Source organism: Petaurus breviceps, unplaced genomic scaffold (genome assembly GCF_028583685.1).
Source record: "Petaurus breviceps papuanus isolate PSGF00001 unplaced genomic scaffold, PetGlider_PUasm1.0 100, whole genome shotgun sequence".
NCBI classification, from domain to species: domain Eukaryota; kingdom Metazoa; phylum Chordata; class Mammalia; order Diprotodontia; family Petauridae; genus Petaurus; species Petaurus breviceps.
Window position 1 is genome coordinate 8970383 of NW_027185573.1, and position 17296 is coordinate 8987678.

Genomic DNA, 17296 nt, shown 5'->3' on the forward strand with positions numbered 1-17296 from the left:
TGTGCTAAGGGCTGGGGTTTACAAAAAGAGGCAAAAGACAGTGCCTGTCCTCAAGGAGCTTACAATGCAAAGGGGGAGACAACATGCCAACAAGTATGTACTAACAAGTTCTATGTCAGATAAATAGCACATAATTAAAAGAAGGAAGGCACTAGAATAGGGGCTGAGGAAGGCTTCCTGTGGAAGATGAAAAGCCTGTGGGCTCCTTCTCAGAATAAGGTTTTTAAATGCAGCAGATAAAATACATAGGATTACAAAGAAAAACTATTATGTTGAAATATAATGATCAATTAGTGTATTAAAGTTAAGTCAAAAAACTTTTGTTAAGGACTCGCTTGAGTGCCACACATCTTGCCAAGGTCAAGCTGAAAGACTCACTGCCCTCAAGAAGCTTCTAATCTAATGGGGAGAGAAGAAGTGGTCTCTGAGTGGGGGCGCAGTGAGGAAAGCGCAGAAAGCCTGGGGAGGAATGAAGATGTGGCTGACCTGGTCTGGGCACTTCCCTTATCAGTCCCAGTCAGTCAGTGGAAAGGGCAGCAGGGGCAGAGTGAACTTTTAGGGTGAGAAGTTTGCTGTGGCATTGGGAGGAAAAGTCCGCAGGAGAGCACATGTTCCTGGATGCCAGATGAAGAAGGCATTCAGGGGTCACTATCCAGGTTGAGCTGCATGGCCTCTCAGGTCTTCTCCAGCATTGGTGTTCTGTGTAGAATTGAATGCTGCACCCTAGCCTGGAGGTGACCCTGGGGGGCTTTAGGAGGCAGCGCCAGCCTCTGGCAGGTCCCATTGTTCTGGAGTGATTTGGAGCCCTAGCCTTGCATGGTGGGTCCTTTGAGGATATAAGAGCCTTGTGACCTGGTTTTAGCCATCTGGTGGTGAATGTCTGCAGCCTCAGCATCTTCTAAAATGGCAGAGGCCCTTGAGGCATGGAGCGGTTGCAGCTTGCCTTGGTGGAGGGCGTCCCTATGCTGATGAAGTCACAGATGCTTGACCTACCGGGAACCAGACCAAAGAGAGCAGGGTCAGGCTTCCAGGGGAAGAAGGTTGTAAGTGGCACATAGGACCATGTAGGATCACAGTTCAAGAACGGAAAGGGACTTAGAACCCAGCCTACTCATTTTATAGATGAGGAAACTCAGGCTTGGTGGTGAAACAGCTTTACTGGTCACTCAGCTGGTGTCTGAGATGGCCCTCAGCACTGTTTTTGTTGCCTCTTTAAGGACAGTGGCCTTTCCACCAAGAATGTCTCCTGATGGGGCAGCTAGGTGGTGCAGTGAGTAAGAGCGTTGGCCCGGAGTCTGGAGGACCCAGATCAGTTCCGACCTCAGATACTTAGCACCCACACAAAATAACTGACTGTGTAACCTTGGGCAAGTTATTTAACTCCAATTGCTTTTAAATAAAAAAAAATGTCTCCTGTTCTGGAATGAATCAGTTCTGTCCATCCCATGCCATTCTGCCCCAATCCAGCCATCTTTCCTGAGGTCAGTCAGTATTTATTAAACGCCTCCTGTGTGCTAAGCAGGACCTCTAGGTGGCGCCATAGTGCACAGCGTGCTGGACCTGGAGTCCGGAAGACTCATTTTCCTGAATTCAAATCTGGCCTCAGACTCTTTCTAGCTGCATGACCCTTGGGAAGTCACTTCACCCTGTTTGCCTCAGTTTCTTCATCTGTAAAATGAGCTGGAGAAGGAAACGGCAAACCACTGCAGTATCTTTGCCAAAAAACCCTTTGTGTCCACAAAGAGTTGAACACAACTGAAACTACCAAACACCAAAAATGTGTTATACATGATGCTAAGTGCTTTACACCCACACACCCCACACACATGGATAGGATAGGACTGGTATATCTACCTATAAATATGATACATAACATCTATTATACATATGTATATATAATTTACAGTCATGTCTGACTCTGTGTGATGTTGTTTGGGGGTTTTGTCATATAACATATATTACATATACTCTATATTGACAATATAACATATAGCGTATTATTAATATAGCATATGTGTAATATATAATCTGGCATAATGTAAACTTATAAATTTATTTTCATTCTATTTTTAAGACTTAAATCACAATAGGTTTAATTCTCTCTCACCATCTGTGAGTCCAAAGTTCTTACTCTTTAACTTCACCCTTCTCCTACAATCCCTGAGAAACTTGCCTGAAGGTCAGACTTTTGTCTCATAGCTACCTCCACCCTTTCCTCTAGGAGCCTGGGGCATTTGAGTCTCCATTCTATAGCTATAATTTGTATTTGAGAAAGAGCTGGACCTGGAGGGATGGGGGGAGGGCCTTCCCCTTGGTGGTCTCATGGGCTCCAGTCCCAGGCAGGTTTTGTCAGAAGTGGTTTGCAGTGTCTTTGGGAGTTTGGAGTTTCAGTTGGCATCTTGGTTGAGAGAGTTTGGTGTTCCGTTTGAAAGTAAAGACAATCCGACTTTTTCATGCTCCAGATTTAAGGAAAATATGGGTGATCCCTTAGCGTATTTGATGTGATAGTTGACCTTCAGTCATTTCGTATTTTAGCTCAGAGCAGGACCTTTACCTTGTATTGCTTTTATCCCATATTGCTTTGTATGAGCAGTAGAAAATAAAGCACATTTCTCCCTTTCTCAGAGGAACTTGGGGTCCTCCCAGTTCAAGACTATTGAAGATGACTTGGTGTCTGCCCTTGTTCAGTCTGGCTGCATTCCGGAGAACCACGGTGAAGACATGAAGAAAATGTCCTTTCAGAGGTGTGCACGGACAGATAAGGTATTCTCCTTTTCTTCAAAAAACTGATGCTCTTTAAAAAAAATCCATGTCACTTACCTAGCTACCAACCATAGCTCTCCCTTGTAACAGAAATATAACATCTACTATGTGTCAGGCATTGTGCTAAGTGCCTTACAGATATTCTCATTTAATCTTCACTACCTGAGAGGTAAGTGCAATTATCATGCTCATTTTTTAAAGATAGTATTTTATTTTTTCTAATTACATGTAAATAAAGTTTTCAACATTCACTTTTATAAGATTTTGAGTTCCAAACTTTTTTTCCCCTCTCCTCCTCCCTCCCTAATATGGCAAGCAATCTGATATGTTATATATGTACAATCATATTAAACATATTTCCACATTAGTCATGCTGTGAAAGAAGAATCAGAACAAAAGGGGAAAATCGAGTGAAAGAAACAACAAAAAAGGTGAAAATAGTATGCTTTGACCTGCATTCAGACTCTATAGCTCTTTCTCTAGATGTGGATAGCATTTTCCATCATGAGTCTTTTGGAATTGTCTTAGATCATTGTGTTGCTGAGAAGAGCTAAATTTATCAAAGTTGATCATCACACAATGTTGCTGTTACTGTATCATCCCCATTTTACAGATGAGGAAACTGAGGCAAACAGGTTAAGCAATTTGCCACATATGTAGGTCTCTTGGGAAAATTGAAAGAATTGTAGATTTGCAGCCCATATCTGATTCTTACCTATGTAAAAGAAAGGTATTATTTAGACAGGTAAGTATCTGAGGCTGGTAAGCTAATAAGTGTCTGAGGCTGATTTTAAACTCAGATCTTTTAAGCTCTTGGCATTCTATCCACTTTGTCACCTAGCTATTAACGGAAAACCAGCAGTACATTGGTTATGTTTGATAATCTGTTCCTCATTCTGCACCTGTGATCCCCTACCTTTCTCCTAAAAGGACTTTTCTTTTTTTAAAGAAAGAGGTTTTTATTGATATCACCTCAACTCCCCCATATCTCCCCTCTCCCACAAACAAAAAATGTAAAAATAAAAAATAAGAAGAGGGAAAAATATTCCAGCAAAATCAGTTCATACTTTGAAAAAAAAAAGTCTGAGACCACAGTGAGGTTCTGATTTGTGTGAATGATGAATCCTGTGATTGGTCTCATGCATTCAGATTCTCACTTTTTTAAGTTAATCATGTAAAATATGGTTACTGGTTCCAGCCCAGTGGAAGAATGCTGGGAGAATTAAGCCCCTTCACAGGATTCATCACTTGTACTAATTAGGACCTAGCAGGAGGTGGATAGCTTGCTTCTTAAGTGGGAAAATTTATTCTCCCTGAAAGTCATCTGGACTCATTTTATTGCTTCCTAGTTCACTTCACTTTTGTGTTGGTTTTACTAATGTTACTGTGGATGCTGTTCCTTTGGCTCTACTTACTTCACTCTGAATTGGTTCCTGTGAGTCTTGGTTCATTTTCTCTTTTGACACAGTGACATTCCATTACTATTCCATGGTTTTTTTCTCCTTAATCTGTGGTTACCTCCTTTGTTTGCTACTACAAAAAAAAAGTGTGACCATGAAATGGACAGGTAGAGAAAAATGACCCCAAGCCAAGTCAGTTATTCTGAGCATCAGTTTATTGAGCTGGCCAGCGACAGTCTCCCAAGGAAACCTTAGGAGAGCTGCCCCCGAACATAGGGAAAGGGGGAATATTTAAAGTCAAAAACCTGCAAAAATAGGTGTGGGAAATAAAGTTAGTCTTGTGGGAAGTAAAGTTAGTCTGACGATGGTAGATAAGCACATCCATTGTAGCCAGGCCTTGGTCTGGACAGTTGTATAGTCCTTACCCTGATTTATTGTGAGACCCAGATGTCCTGGGTCATTCTGACATCTTATCAGGAAGTATGGCCAGGTCTGTTTCTCACAAGAGAGGGGCTCCTGGATAAGCACCCTACATACAGGGGCTTAGTATATGAGGCCATGGGCATTTCAACCATAAGTATTTTTTTATATATGGGACTTTTTCCTCTTTTCTTTGACCTTTATATTGTCATGATTGAAATTAAGGTAAACTGAAAGACAAAGTTTGGAGCATGATAAATTTATTAGTTAGGCTAGCAGTAATCAATAAATTGGGTCAATGGTCTCTCAATAACCAAAGACCTTGCTTGAGGGCCCACAGGGTCTTTTATAACAATTTGCAAGATTGATGGGGTACCTGGGGTCTAAATCAATTTGTAACATCAATTTGTAAAACCAGTTTGTACAATGGTAACTGCAATTTGTATTGTCAAACTCTGCCCCTTCCCCCTATCTGAACTCTGCCTAGGCAATACCTTGTGACTCCTTTGTTCTTACTTAATCTCTTCATGTCTCCTCCAGTCTGGCCCAAATCTCATCTAAACTATCTATGCACTAAAGTCACCTCAGCTCTGACCTTTATCTATGCACTGAGGTCCCTTCCCTCCTTCCGGTCAGCCCTGACAATGGCAGCCCTACCCTTTAAAAGTAAAAGCCTGTACCCCTCTCACTTGCAGGTCCCCTAAAGGCCTCTTGCCCGCTTCTTATAGAAGCATAACAATAAACTTCTACAGCTCTCACTCCAATTAAACCTGAGACCTTGAATTCTTTCCAGATGCTATTGCAGGTTTTCTGGTCTTAGATAAGATCAGAGTTCCTGCTGAACCTATTGGGAGCTATCCCTCATCAAGATGACAGGGCAAAATCTTGAGCCGCAATTGGTGTATCTTCTTCTGGTTTGCTACCTATGACATAGTCAGAATTGAGATTATATCATTTGGACCTCCTTTTCTGAAAACCCCTTACCCACAGCCAAGTTTTGTAATGACACCAGACCCAGTTTTCAGTGTGGGAGGTGGGAGTTGCTACTATAATTAAAATTTGACATTTTCTGTTAATTAAGTTTCTCTGGAAAGTAGGGTTACAAAGGTGAAGGTAATTACGAGACAAAAGCTTGACCTTTTGGCAAATTGCTCCGGGATGTGGGTGGGGTGAGGTTTGCTTAATTTTTGAACTATGATGCAGGAGAGCCTTGCCCTCCAACTCTCCAATAGTCTTTTCCCACCCTCAAATTACTTTATTTACCTTTGATCTGATTAAACTTAAAAAACCCAGACCTTCTTGTCCCTTTTTTGTTTGTTTGGGGTTTTTGGTTTTTTTTTTTTTTTTTGCTTTTTTGGAGGGGGGAACTAGGGCAGTTGGGGTTAAGTGACCTGCGCAAGGTCATGTGGCTAGTAAGTGTTAAGTGTCTGAGGCTGGATTTGAACTCAGGTTCTCCTGACTCCAGGGCTGGTGCTTTATTCACTGTGCTACCTACCCGCCCCTCTTGTCCCTTTTTAATTAACTGTCAAGATGGTGGTTAGAAGCTAATGATCAAGTCTGTCATCTCATTTTGGATTATAAATTCTTTTTATAATTTTTTTTTAATTAGTGAATTGCCCATACTCAGGTCCCCTGGGAAAACTGAAAGAATTTTGGACATGTGGTCCATGTCTACTTCTTACCTACAAAAAAGAAAAGTGTTATTCAGACAAATTAAAATAAGTATCCCGCTTTTCCAAACTATGTGTAGCCATGTGTCACTCTTGTATCTGGCACAGGGGCACGTTAGCAGTTTGGAGAATGAGAGAGCCAGACCTGTTGGTTTTATTATTATCCAATTTTTTTTTTTTTTTTTGGAGGAGAAAACAAGCCCTGGGCATGGGATTCTGGCCTTGAATACTCAGTCATCTTGTCAGAGGCACCTTAAAATGGAGCCCTTCCTGTGGACTTCTGTTTATCATTATAGTGCCAATGCTATTCACAGTGCCTATAGCAGCTATGAATGTGCTGGAGTAATTTAGAGCTGCAAAATATAACAGACTCTCCACATGGATGACAGAACCAAAACATCCAAACCTCAGAAAGCCACATCCCAGCAGCAGAAAGCCAGATCCATCGTAATAACAAAGAAATCTATACACAATAACAATGCAGGTGGCACCGCTATCCCCAAGCCTTCGCCCTGCTAGGGCCTTCCCACAAAGACTCACAGCTCAATGCCTACTTCCCCGTCTCCCTTAGCTCTGACCAATTTCCTCTCAGCTCTGCTCCACCCTTTCCTTCAGCAAGTTCCTCCCACCACAGAATCATTTGACTCAGGCTTCCATGTGACTCAAACAGGTCACATGAGACTGTTAGTAGATGGAAAAGGTCTTCCCATTTACATTACCATTATAACCATCCCAGTCCCTGCCCCCAGATATGGAGAGCTTAAGTTTCTTACCATAATTCAAATTTTACTTGGGAATTCCAACACTGTCCTGCTTGTCTGTGTTCTCTCCACCCCCCACTCCCCCAAGCTGTTCTAACTGGTGTCTCCTTTGCAGGGTGTGTCTGCTGCTGGCCAGATTGTATCCCTGAAGGTATGGCTCATTGACAACATTTTGGAAAAGATTAATAGTCACCTTCCATCTCATATCAGGATCCTAGGTAAGAACCAAGAAGGTGGAGGACTTGTCTGGGGCTTAATGTGTCTCTCAGAGGTGGGGGACTATGGGTATAGAGCAGTAAATACACTGTTAGACTTGGTTAATGTGTCCACTAAATACTGGATTAATTTGCTAAATGAGTTAAAAAATGAATATGTGAAGAGCTTGGATTAGGTGACCTGGCACTAAAGTCCTCTTCCAGCACTGGTATTATTGAATTCTAGGTAAAATGATGATCAAAGATGAATTGTGGACAAGCCAAACTTCTCAGTTCCTTTACCATTCAGACACTTAGTAAGTGTCTGAGGCTGAATTTGAACTCAGGAGGGTGGGTCTTCCTGACTATAGGCCCAACACTCTAAGCACTGTGGTGCCCCCTGGCTGCCCTTGGAGTCAAGAAGACCTGAATTCAAATCCAGCCTCCGCCACATCCCAGGTGTGTGACCCTGGGCAAGTCACTTCTCTATCTGCCTCAGTTGTAAAATGGGGATAATAATAGTACCTACCTGCTGGAGTTGTTGTGAAGATCAAGTAATATAATCATTGTAAAGAGCTTAGCACAGTGCCTGGAACATAGTAGGTATTATATAAATGTTTCTTCCCTGTAGGACTCTGGGGATCTCCTTGCCTCCATCACACTCTATTTTGTATAATAATCATCTGTGTGTCTGCCCCCAAGTAGAGTGCAGGTGGTTCCTTGAGGGCAGGGAATATGACATCTTAAAAAAAAAAAACAAACCCAACAACTCCCAATGTTTTGCGTGTGTATAACATGCACTGATTTTTATCAGCATGGGGAACTCTTGGTATTGGATCTTTCCCCATCAAGATGAGCCCTCACCCTTTGGAGGCTCAGGGGTTTATGATTAGGAGGGACTTTAGAGGTCGTCTAGTCCACCCCAACTTTTACAGATGAGGAAACTGAGGCTCAAAGTGGGTAGTTAGGCAGAGCACTCAGTTCTGTAAAGCAAGTGCACCTTCCTCTGTATCAGCAGTTATCAAAATCTTTGGTCTCTGGACCCCTTTGCATTCTTAAACATTGTTGAGGGCCCCAAAGAGCTTTTGTGTATGTGGGTTATTGATATTTACTGTATTAGACATTAAAAACTGATACAATTTTAAAATATATTCATTTAAAGATAATGAACCTATTTACATATTAGTCATAAATAATATTTTTTATAAAAAACAACTTTATTTTCCAAAACAAAAAAATTTAGTGGAAAGAGTGACATTGTTTTATGTAGTCTTGCAGATCTCTCTAATGTCTGGCCTAATAGAAGACAGCTGGATTCTTCTATCTGTTTCTGCATTTACTCTGTCGTGATATATTGTTTTAGTTGAGGTATATGAAGAAAATCTGGCCTCACACAGGTGTGCAGTTGGTAAGGGTCCCGGGAGTCTTTTATAGGCAAATAACATCTTAATGTCATTATAATAAAAGTTCAGACCTTGAGGACCCCCCAAAGGATCTTGGGGATGTCCCAGGATTCTGGAGCACACTTTCACATACTGCCTTTTGTACAAGGGAGATACTTAATACATTTTCATTGAATTTTTGGCTGAAGGAGCAATGTAATATCAGTGTCCAATTTTACCTCAGGAGATCTAGGTTTGAATCCTGGCTCTGCCAGGCATTGCCTTTGTGACCTTAGGTAAGTCACTTACCCTCTCTTGGTAACCCTCTTAGTTTCCTTGATTATATAATGAAGGCCCTGTCTGGATTAGCTGACCTCTGAACTGTCTTGCAGTCTTAGATCTAGAATACTATGAACAATAGCCAGCATTTATATTGTGCCTTCTGTGTGCTAGGCATTATGTGTGTCAAGTCTTTACAAATATCTCTTTTAATCCTCGAAACAACCCTGGAAGGTAGGTGTCATCCTCAATGGGAGGCAAACATAATTTAAGGGACTTACCCAGGGTCACATAGCTAGTAAACATCTGAGGCTGAATTACTGCCTACTGCAGTAACAGCTGCCCCTGTGACTGGGTGATTTCTAAGGACAGTCAGTCAACAAGCATTTATTAAGCCATATGCCATGTGCTCTATGCCAGACATTACAAAGAATGAAACAATCCCTACTCTCAATGAACTTATATTCTAATTGGGGGAGATAGCAAACATTTATACAATTGCAAATATAAAATTAATAAAAAGATATACACACATACAAAGGAATTAAATACAAGATAGTTTGGGAGGGAAGGCACAAGCAGTTGGGGGGATCAGGAAAGGTTTCTTGTACCATATGGAGAGATTCTGAGTTTGTGCACTCTAGGCATGGGGGATGGCCTGTGCAGAGGCCTGGAGAAGAGAGAGTTGCCCCCACTCTAAATCTGTGCTCTTAATCTGTAACATTTCAGTGTTTCTTTCCCTCTTTCCCCCTTCCCATTATTCCTCCTCAGGTTTGAAGAGGGTCACTGGGAGTTTTAATTCAAAGAACAGATGCGACGCAAGGACCTATTTCTATATGCTGCCAACATTTGCCTTCGCCCACAAGGACCACGATATCCAGGATGAGAGGTACCGCCTGAGCCTGGAGACCCTGGAGAAAGTCAATCAGCTCCTGGCCGGCTACAAGGGGACCCACAACTTTCACAACTTCACCTCTCAGAAGGGCCCCAAGGAGCCGAGTGCCAGACGCTACATCATGGAGATGCACTGTGAGGCGCCTTTCGTGCGGGAAGGCATGGAGTTTGCCGTGATCAAGGTCAAAGGCCAGAGTTTTATGATGCACCAGATCCGGAAGATGATCGGCTTGGTGATTGCGGTCATGAAGGGCTATGTGCCTGAGTCTGTGATGGAGCGGAGCTGGGGAGAGGAGAAGGTGGATATCCCCAAAGCGCCGGGGCTCGGGCTTGTCCTGGAGAGGGTCCATTTTGAACAGTACAATCGGCGTTTTGGGAACGATGGGCTGCATGAACCCCTGGACTGGGTGGAAGAGGAAGAGAAGATGACTGTGTTCAAAGAGCAGTATATCTACCCCACCATCATCAAGACAGAGACAGAGGAGCACTCCATGACCAACTGGCTGAACACTCTTCCAAATCATGACTTTGATGCTGGCTCTCTTGAGGCCCAGGCAGATGCCAAGGATTCGAAGGTAAGAAGGCAGGGGAGTCCCTAGTAGGAAGGGAATCCCAAATTTCAGAAAATGTCTCTTTGGGTGGGGGATTGTGGCTTCCTAAAATCCTGTAAGTTAGTTTGGCCCAAGGCTCCCTGGAACTCCCTGTCACTCCCTGTCACTGGATATCACTCTCTTGCTCAGGAAGTTCCTGGGGGTTGCCTCTTGCCTACAGATTCCTCTGTTGGGCATTTAAACCTCTGTACATGCTGGTTACAGCCTGCCTTTCCGAGCTGATTGCTCATTATGCCTCTTGGGACGATTAAAAAATTCTGAGAGAGACCAAGTTTCTGGGTAAATTGATCAGTTTTATTGATGCCATCTAAAAAGTAGTCAACAAAAACAGGCTCAGTGTCCTCTAGGACCTCTAGACTGAACCTCTTGAACCTTCGATATTTATAAAGTATTTTGGAAAAGGAGTTCACCAGAGGGTGAAAATCAACTCTTCCTCTAGATGGTTGGCCATCTAGAGGAAGAATATTTTAATGGGGGGTGGCTAGGTGGCACAGTGAATAGAGCACTGGCCCTGGAGTCAGGAGGACCTGAGTTCAAATTCGGCCTCAGACACTTAACACTTATTAGCTGTGTGACCTTGGGCAAGTCACTTAACCCCAATTGCCCAGCCTTCCCCCATCAAAAAAGCAAAAGAAGAATATTATAATGGAATGTAGGCTATATATTAAAATGAGGGTCTTGGGGTACACTTATGTCACCCAAATTTTTGTTAATAGAGACATCAATTTCCATATCACTTGTTAAGACAAAAGGGAGAATCAGTACTTCCCTAGACCTATCTGAGCAAACACAATGAGCAGGAATACACCTGTTATCCCAAACTTAGAATTTCTTTTACTGTCTGTTAAGATCTTGGCCTGGTGAGTAAATTAGATTTTCCACATGAGCTGATTTCTGGATGAGGAAGTAGAAAAGGGGGGAAACCTTGGTCCTGATACAATAATTAGTTATTAAATACAAGAGAGAAATGTTCATTTCTCACACCCTTCACATGTTTGACTTGCTTGCTGTTCCCAACCATAACTTTCCATCCTTCACCTCCAGGTATTTGTACAGGCTGTACCTCATGCATGGTATGCTTCCCCTTTTTAACTCTGTGTCTTGAAACATCAAGTACCCTTCCAGGTTCTTTCTTCCGGAAGTCCTTTTCTTTTTTTTTTTTAAAGCAATTGGGGTTAAGTAACTTGCTCAAGGTTACACGGCCAGTTATTTCTGGGTGTGGTGCTAAGTATCTGAGCCCAGATTTGATCCAGGTCATCCCAACACTGGAGCCGGTGCTCTTACTCGCTGAGCCACCTGGCCACCCCTAAGCAATTGGGGTTAAGTAACTTGCTCAAGGTTACAAGGCCAGGTGTTTCTGGGTGGGTGCTAAGTGTCTGAGCCCGGGATTCGATCTCCAGGTCTTTTCAACACTGGAGCTGGTGCCCTTACTTGCTGTGCTACCTGGCTGTCCCGAGGAAGTCCTTTTCAATGAACATATTATGGGTACTTCTCCATCCCCCCCATGTAAACTCCTCAAGGGCAGGGACTGCTTTGCTTTGTCTTTGCAGCCCTAGTGGCAGGTACATGGAATGAAATAAGCATTTATTAAGCACTTACTGTATGCCAGGCATTATGTTAAGTGCTTTTCAAATATTATCACATTTGACCATTACAACAACCCTGTGAGGTAGATGCTGTTATCCCCATTTTACAATTGGGGGACTTGAGTCAGACAGTGATTAAATAATTTGCCCATAATCACACAGCTAGTAAGTATCTGAGGCTAGATTTGAACTCCAATCTTCTTTGACTCTAGATTTGGTACTTTACCTACTGCACCACCTCCTACCTCTATCTAGTATGTGCTTAATTTTGCTTGTTGACTGTTTAATTCATGTCTCTGTTCTTTGACAACTATAAAGAAGATAAAGTGGTTTAGGGAGAGAGAACTGGATTTGGGATGAGGAGTCCCTGACAGTGAATACTGGCTCTGCCCTAATCAATCAATCAGTATTTATTAAGAGCCTACTATGTGCCATGTTTCTGTGTGACCTTGGGCAAGTCATATCACTTCCAGCCTACAGTTTCCTCATCTGCAAAATGAAGAGATTTCTTTGATGACCTTGGAGCCCTGTCTCTGTATCCTTTTGCCCAAGGATTTATTAAGCACCTGCTGTGCTCTGTGTTTTGGGCACTGACCTCAGAGCTCACAGTCAGGAAAGAGAGTGGATAGGAACTCACATATCTATAATACAAGGTAGAAATGTGAAAGTATCCAGAGAAAGGTATCAAGGAAGGGCTGTGGGAATTCAGATTAGAGAAAGATGACTGGACCAGACGGGTAGGTGTACCACTGCATGTCTGTCACCCAAAGGGACCTCCCCTAATGGCCTTATTTTCCATTTTTGCTAAACTTAGCCAGAGCCTGGTTTCTCTCCTTATATGGTGTTTACCTTGTATAGCTGTGGGCTAAGCAAGGCACAACCTCTCATTGCTCTAAGCAGCTCTCCCAATTACATAGAAGATGCTAACTTGCATCAGCAGAGTTTCCTCATCCAGAAATTCCTTATATCAGTGAAATCAGAGGTCTAGACCCTCTCACTATCTTAATTTTTTTGTTTTATAAATTAAAAAATTTTTTTTCAATTACCAAAATTTTCTTTCCCTCCTACCACTCCCATACCTCATTGGAAAAAAAAAAAGAAAAACAAAGCCCTTATAACAATTATGCATAGTTAAGTAAAACAAATTCCCATCTTGTAAATGTCTAAAAATTACATGTTGTCTCCTCCTCCACCCTGGGTCCACTGCCAGTCTGGGGGGAATGGGGGAGTATCAAGCTTTATCTTAGGGCCTTGGGAATCAAACCCCTCCTTGGCCATTGTATTGATGAGAGTTCTAAGTAGTCTTTCAGAACAGTTTGTCTTGGGGGTGCTAAGTGGTATGTCGGATAGAGCCCCAGGCCTAGAGACATGTGGACCTGAATTCCAGTGAGGCCTCAGGCACTTACTAGCTGTGTGACCTTGGGCAACTCACTTAATCCTTCAAAGAAATGAAACAAAACCCAAACCCAGAGTTGTTTGTCTTCCCTCCATTGTTACTGTAGCATAAATTGGCCTCCTGGTTCTGCTCTTCACTTTGCTTTTGTTCAGGCAGATCCTCAGATGTTGCCTTGAGACTGTCCCTTTCATCATTTTCTGCAGAACTACTGTCTTCCACAAACTCATACACCATAAACTGAGCCAATAAAATAAAAATGACAATACTACCTAAATTAACTTACTTATTCAGTGCCATATCAGTCAGATTACCAAAGGATTACTTTATAGAGGTAGGAAAAATAGTAACAAAATTCATCTGAAAGAACACAAGGAAACCAAAGCAATGAAAAACATGAAAGGGGCCTAGTGGTACCAGGTATCAAACTACATTAGAAGTGGTAACAGTTTGATACTGGATAAGAAATGGAGTGGTGAGGGGCAGCTAGGTGGTGCAGGGAATAGAGCACCGGCCCAGGAGTCATCTGACCTCAGACACTTAACACAAAAAACTAGCCGAGTGACCTTGGGCAAATCACTTAACCCCAGATTGCCTCACCTTCCCCCCTCCAAAAAGCAAAAAAAAGAAAAGAAATGGAGTGGAGTGGGGCAGCCAGGTAGCACAGAGAGTAAGAGCACTGGCTCCAGTGTCGGGATGACCTAGAGATCGAATCCCAGGCTCAGACACTCAGCACCACACCTAGAAATAACTGGCCGTGTAACCTTGAGCAAGTTACTTAACCCCAATTGCTTAAGAAAAAAAAAAAAAGGAAATGGAGTGGTGCACCAAGGGAGTAGATTAGGTACACACTGCAGAAACAAATGAGCCACTGTTTGACAGATTCAAAGAGCCCAGTTATTGGGGCATGATGATGTCACTATTGGACAACATCAGTGACTTGAAGAAGCTGCAGATGATATAATTGTCAGATTAATAGATGATATGAAGCTGAGAGGGAATGACTAAACACATTGGATGAAAAAGGTCAGGCTCCTGAAAGATCTCGAAAGGCTAACGTAAAATGAAATTCAAGAAGAATGAATATAAAGTTCTATACTTGGGTTCAAAAAAATAAGCTTCCTAGGGGCAGCTGAATAGAGCACCAACCCTGGAGTCAGGAGGACTTGAGTTCAAATCCAGCCTCAAGACACTTACTAGTTACATGGAAGCAAGTCACTTAACCCTGATTCCCTCCAAAAAAAAAAAATTTCAACTTTCCAAGTACAGGATAAGGGAAGAAGTAAGCAGTTGCTATGAAAAAGATCTCAAGTTTTTTGTTTGTTTTTAATGAACTTTAAGGTCATTGTGGATGAACAATGTGTGCCATGCTAACTCCAAAAGCTAACACTGTCCATGAAGGCCAAGTCATAGGCTGCAGAATGATGGAAGAGACAGTCCTGTTGTACTTTGTTCTGATCAGATCATGTCTCAGTCTGGATACATTTTGGCAAAGGCAGAGTTAGATTTTATCTCAAAGAGAATGGCCAGGATAATGAAAGCACTGGAGGTGTGGGGTGGGTAAGAGTGCTGAGTCTCGATACAGGAATTCCAGAGTTCAAATCCCACCTCAGATGCTTACAAGCTGTTGGACCTTGGAAGAGTCACTTCACCTCTGTTCGCCTCATCTGTACGATGGCAATAATAGCGCCTACCTCCCAGGGTTGTTGGGAGGACCCAGTGTGAAATTGCATATAAAAAAGTACTTTTTCAAACCCTTAAAAGTTCTATAAAAGGCCTAGTGGTTATTTTTATTGTGGTTGCTGTTGTTTTTCTAATTATACCATCCTGGGTGAAGATCAGTTGAAGAAATGTTACCATGTTACCAGGGAGAGGAGAACTCTTAGGACAGACATTTTATACACTTTTCAAATATTTACACTGCTGATGTAAACTTGGCTTGCTTGAATGAGATGAATATTTTCATTCACAACAACAGTGTGGGGAATTCGTTCTGTTTGTCAATCCATTTTTTTTCCCCTTTTAAAGAAGAGAACAAAAGGGAATTCAGACAAGCAGGACAGCTTTGAAAGTAACATGGCCGAATTTATATATTTACAACAAAAAGCAAGTTATACAGAATAGAGATTCATAGTTCCACATACAAACCTTGTTTTCTGTTCTATTTTATTTGGTGTTTGTAAAGTTTGGAATTTTTAAAAACTTAGAAAATTTTTTAAAACGACAATAAAAATTGTTCTACATGGCGCCAGAAGGCAGTAGTAGGAGCCACAGAGGCAGATTTCAGGGGCTTGAGGTTGGAAGGATTTCCTTAGTAGCAGCTGTCCAGAAGTGAAGTGGGCTGCCTGGGGTGGGGTGGGGGTGACTTCCCCATAATTAGATGTCTTTCTACAGGGGTTGGGTGACCATTTGTGGGCAAATTTTGTCAGAGAGATTCTTACTTGGGTGTGGGTGGATCAGGCTAGCTGACTGCTGAGGTCCTGTTAGATTTGAGATAACATGGTTCTCTGAACCTGCCTCTAATGTTGCTCAATTATAGAAAATAAGTTTCCCAACTTATCTCAATTTGGGAAAATTGAATAATGTTCCTGTTTACCAGGGCACAACCAGGAGTGCTCACTCCTCAATTTTTTCTTCTCTTATTGACTCACCAAAAACTCTTCTGTTCTCTCATAGGCTACTGGTAGTCTTAAAGGCAGCGATGGAGGTGGGGATGACTGACTGAGAGGACACAAGTCACCGGGCAGCAGAGCTGTGCTGACTACGTTTTTCACCAAGGGGGCCTTTGCAAATCCCTCTGCAACACACATAGAGACACATCTTCGGTTTATTGGTTTGCTTATTGTGACCAGTTGCTGATGATAGAAAGGAGCTGGGAAGATGGAAATCTTTGGATTGTGATCCTTGACATAGAGGATGCCAGGGCCAGAAATACTTGAAAATTTTATGCTTAACATAAAGGACTGATTTTATTCTTTTATTGACTTCAGGATCCTAAAGCATGGTAGCCTTCTATGTTTGGATCACAGAATAAATTGCCTCTAGTCTGCTATTAGTCCATTTTTTTAATGTCGCCCAACTTCTAGAACACTGGGAAAGGAAAAATGTGTGTGTGTTTTTTAAAAGAAATGATTTTATTAAATTGCGCTTCTCTACTTGTCACTTTTTTTTTCTTTTAGCCAATTTCTTCCTCACTGGGTTACTCTATGATTTCTAGATTGAGCAGAATGTTTTTCTTTCTGGACAATTTAACACATTTTCTGAGCATCTGCCATTTGAAAAGGCCTTTTGTTGGACGCTAAAGGGAAGACTCAGACAGATAAAAAGAGGCTTTTGTGTTTTCAAGGGTTCAGTTTAATTCAATAAGCACTTATTAACTGCCTACTCTGAGTCAGGGAGTGGGTCAGGCACTGGGGATTCAAATACCAAAACTGAGTTCAGGCTCCGTTTTCCCATCTATAGAATGGGGATAACAAGGCCCTTAACACTTACCTAAAAGGGTTATCATGAGGATAAGAAGACATACTGTTATTTATAACTGTTATCCTTATAGTTAGCACTAAGGCATAATGCCCACCCCACTTCCATGCCTTACACTGATTGTCCCCCATTCTTGGAATTCTTTCCATCTTCTCTTCTACCTCTGTTTCTCTGGCTTCCTTCAAGGCTCCTCTTCAATGACACCTTCTTCTACAAGGCCTTTCCTGGTCTGTCCATCTGGCAGTTCATTCCTTCTGAGATGACCTCCCATCTTCTTTCTATATTTTCTATCTCCCTGCAAATTTACATTGTTGCCTTCTCTGTTAGTATGTGAGCTCCTTGAGGCCAAGAACCATGTTTTTGTCTTTCTTTGTATCTCTAAGGCTTAACCTGACACACAGTAAATGCTTTAATAAATGCCTGTTGACTGTCTAAATGCAACAATGAGATGGTCCTTGCCTTC

General features: G+C 42.1%; 1 protein-coding gene across 3 annotated transcripts in view; it reads left to right on the forward strand.

Moving 5' to 3' along the window:
- The window catches only part of LOC138142604 (pseudouridylate synthase 1 homolog), a 26325-nt gene extending 9819 nt beyond the window's left edge, over window positions 1-16506 (forward strand). For all 3 annotated transcript variants that reach the window (XM_069063952.1, XM_069065205.1, XM_069064578.1), the window contains 4 exons: window positions 2626-2763; window positions 7130-7232; window positions 9641-10338; window positions 16030-16506. In XM_069063952.1, coding sequence (XP_068920053.1) covers window positions 2626-2763; window positions 7130-7232; window positions 9641-10338; window positions 16030-16074 — 984 coding nt within the window. In that variant the 3' untranslated portion in view covers window positions 16075-16506. The remainder of the gene's footprint in view (window positions 1-2625; window positions 2764-7129; window positions 7233-9640; window positions 10339-16029) is intronic.
- The last annotated feature ends 790 nt before the right edge of the window (window positions 16507-17296 follow it).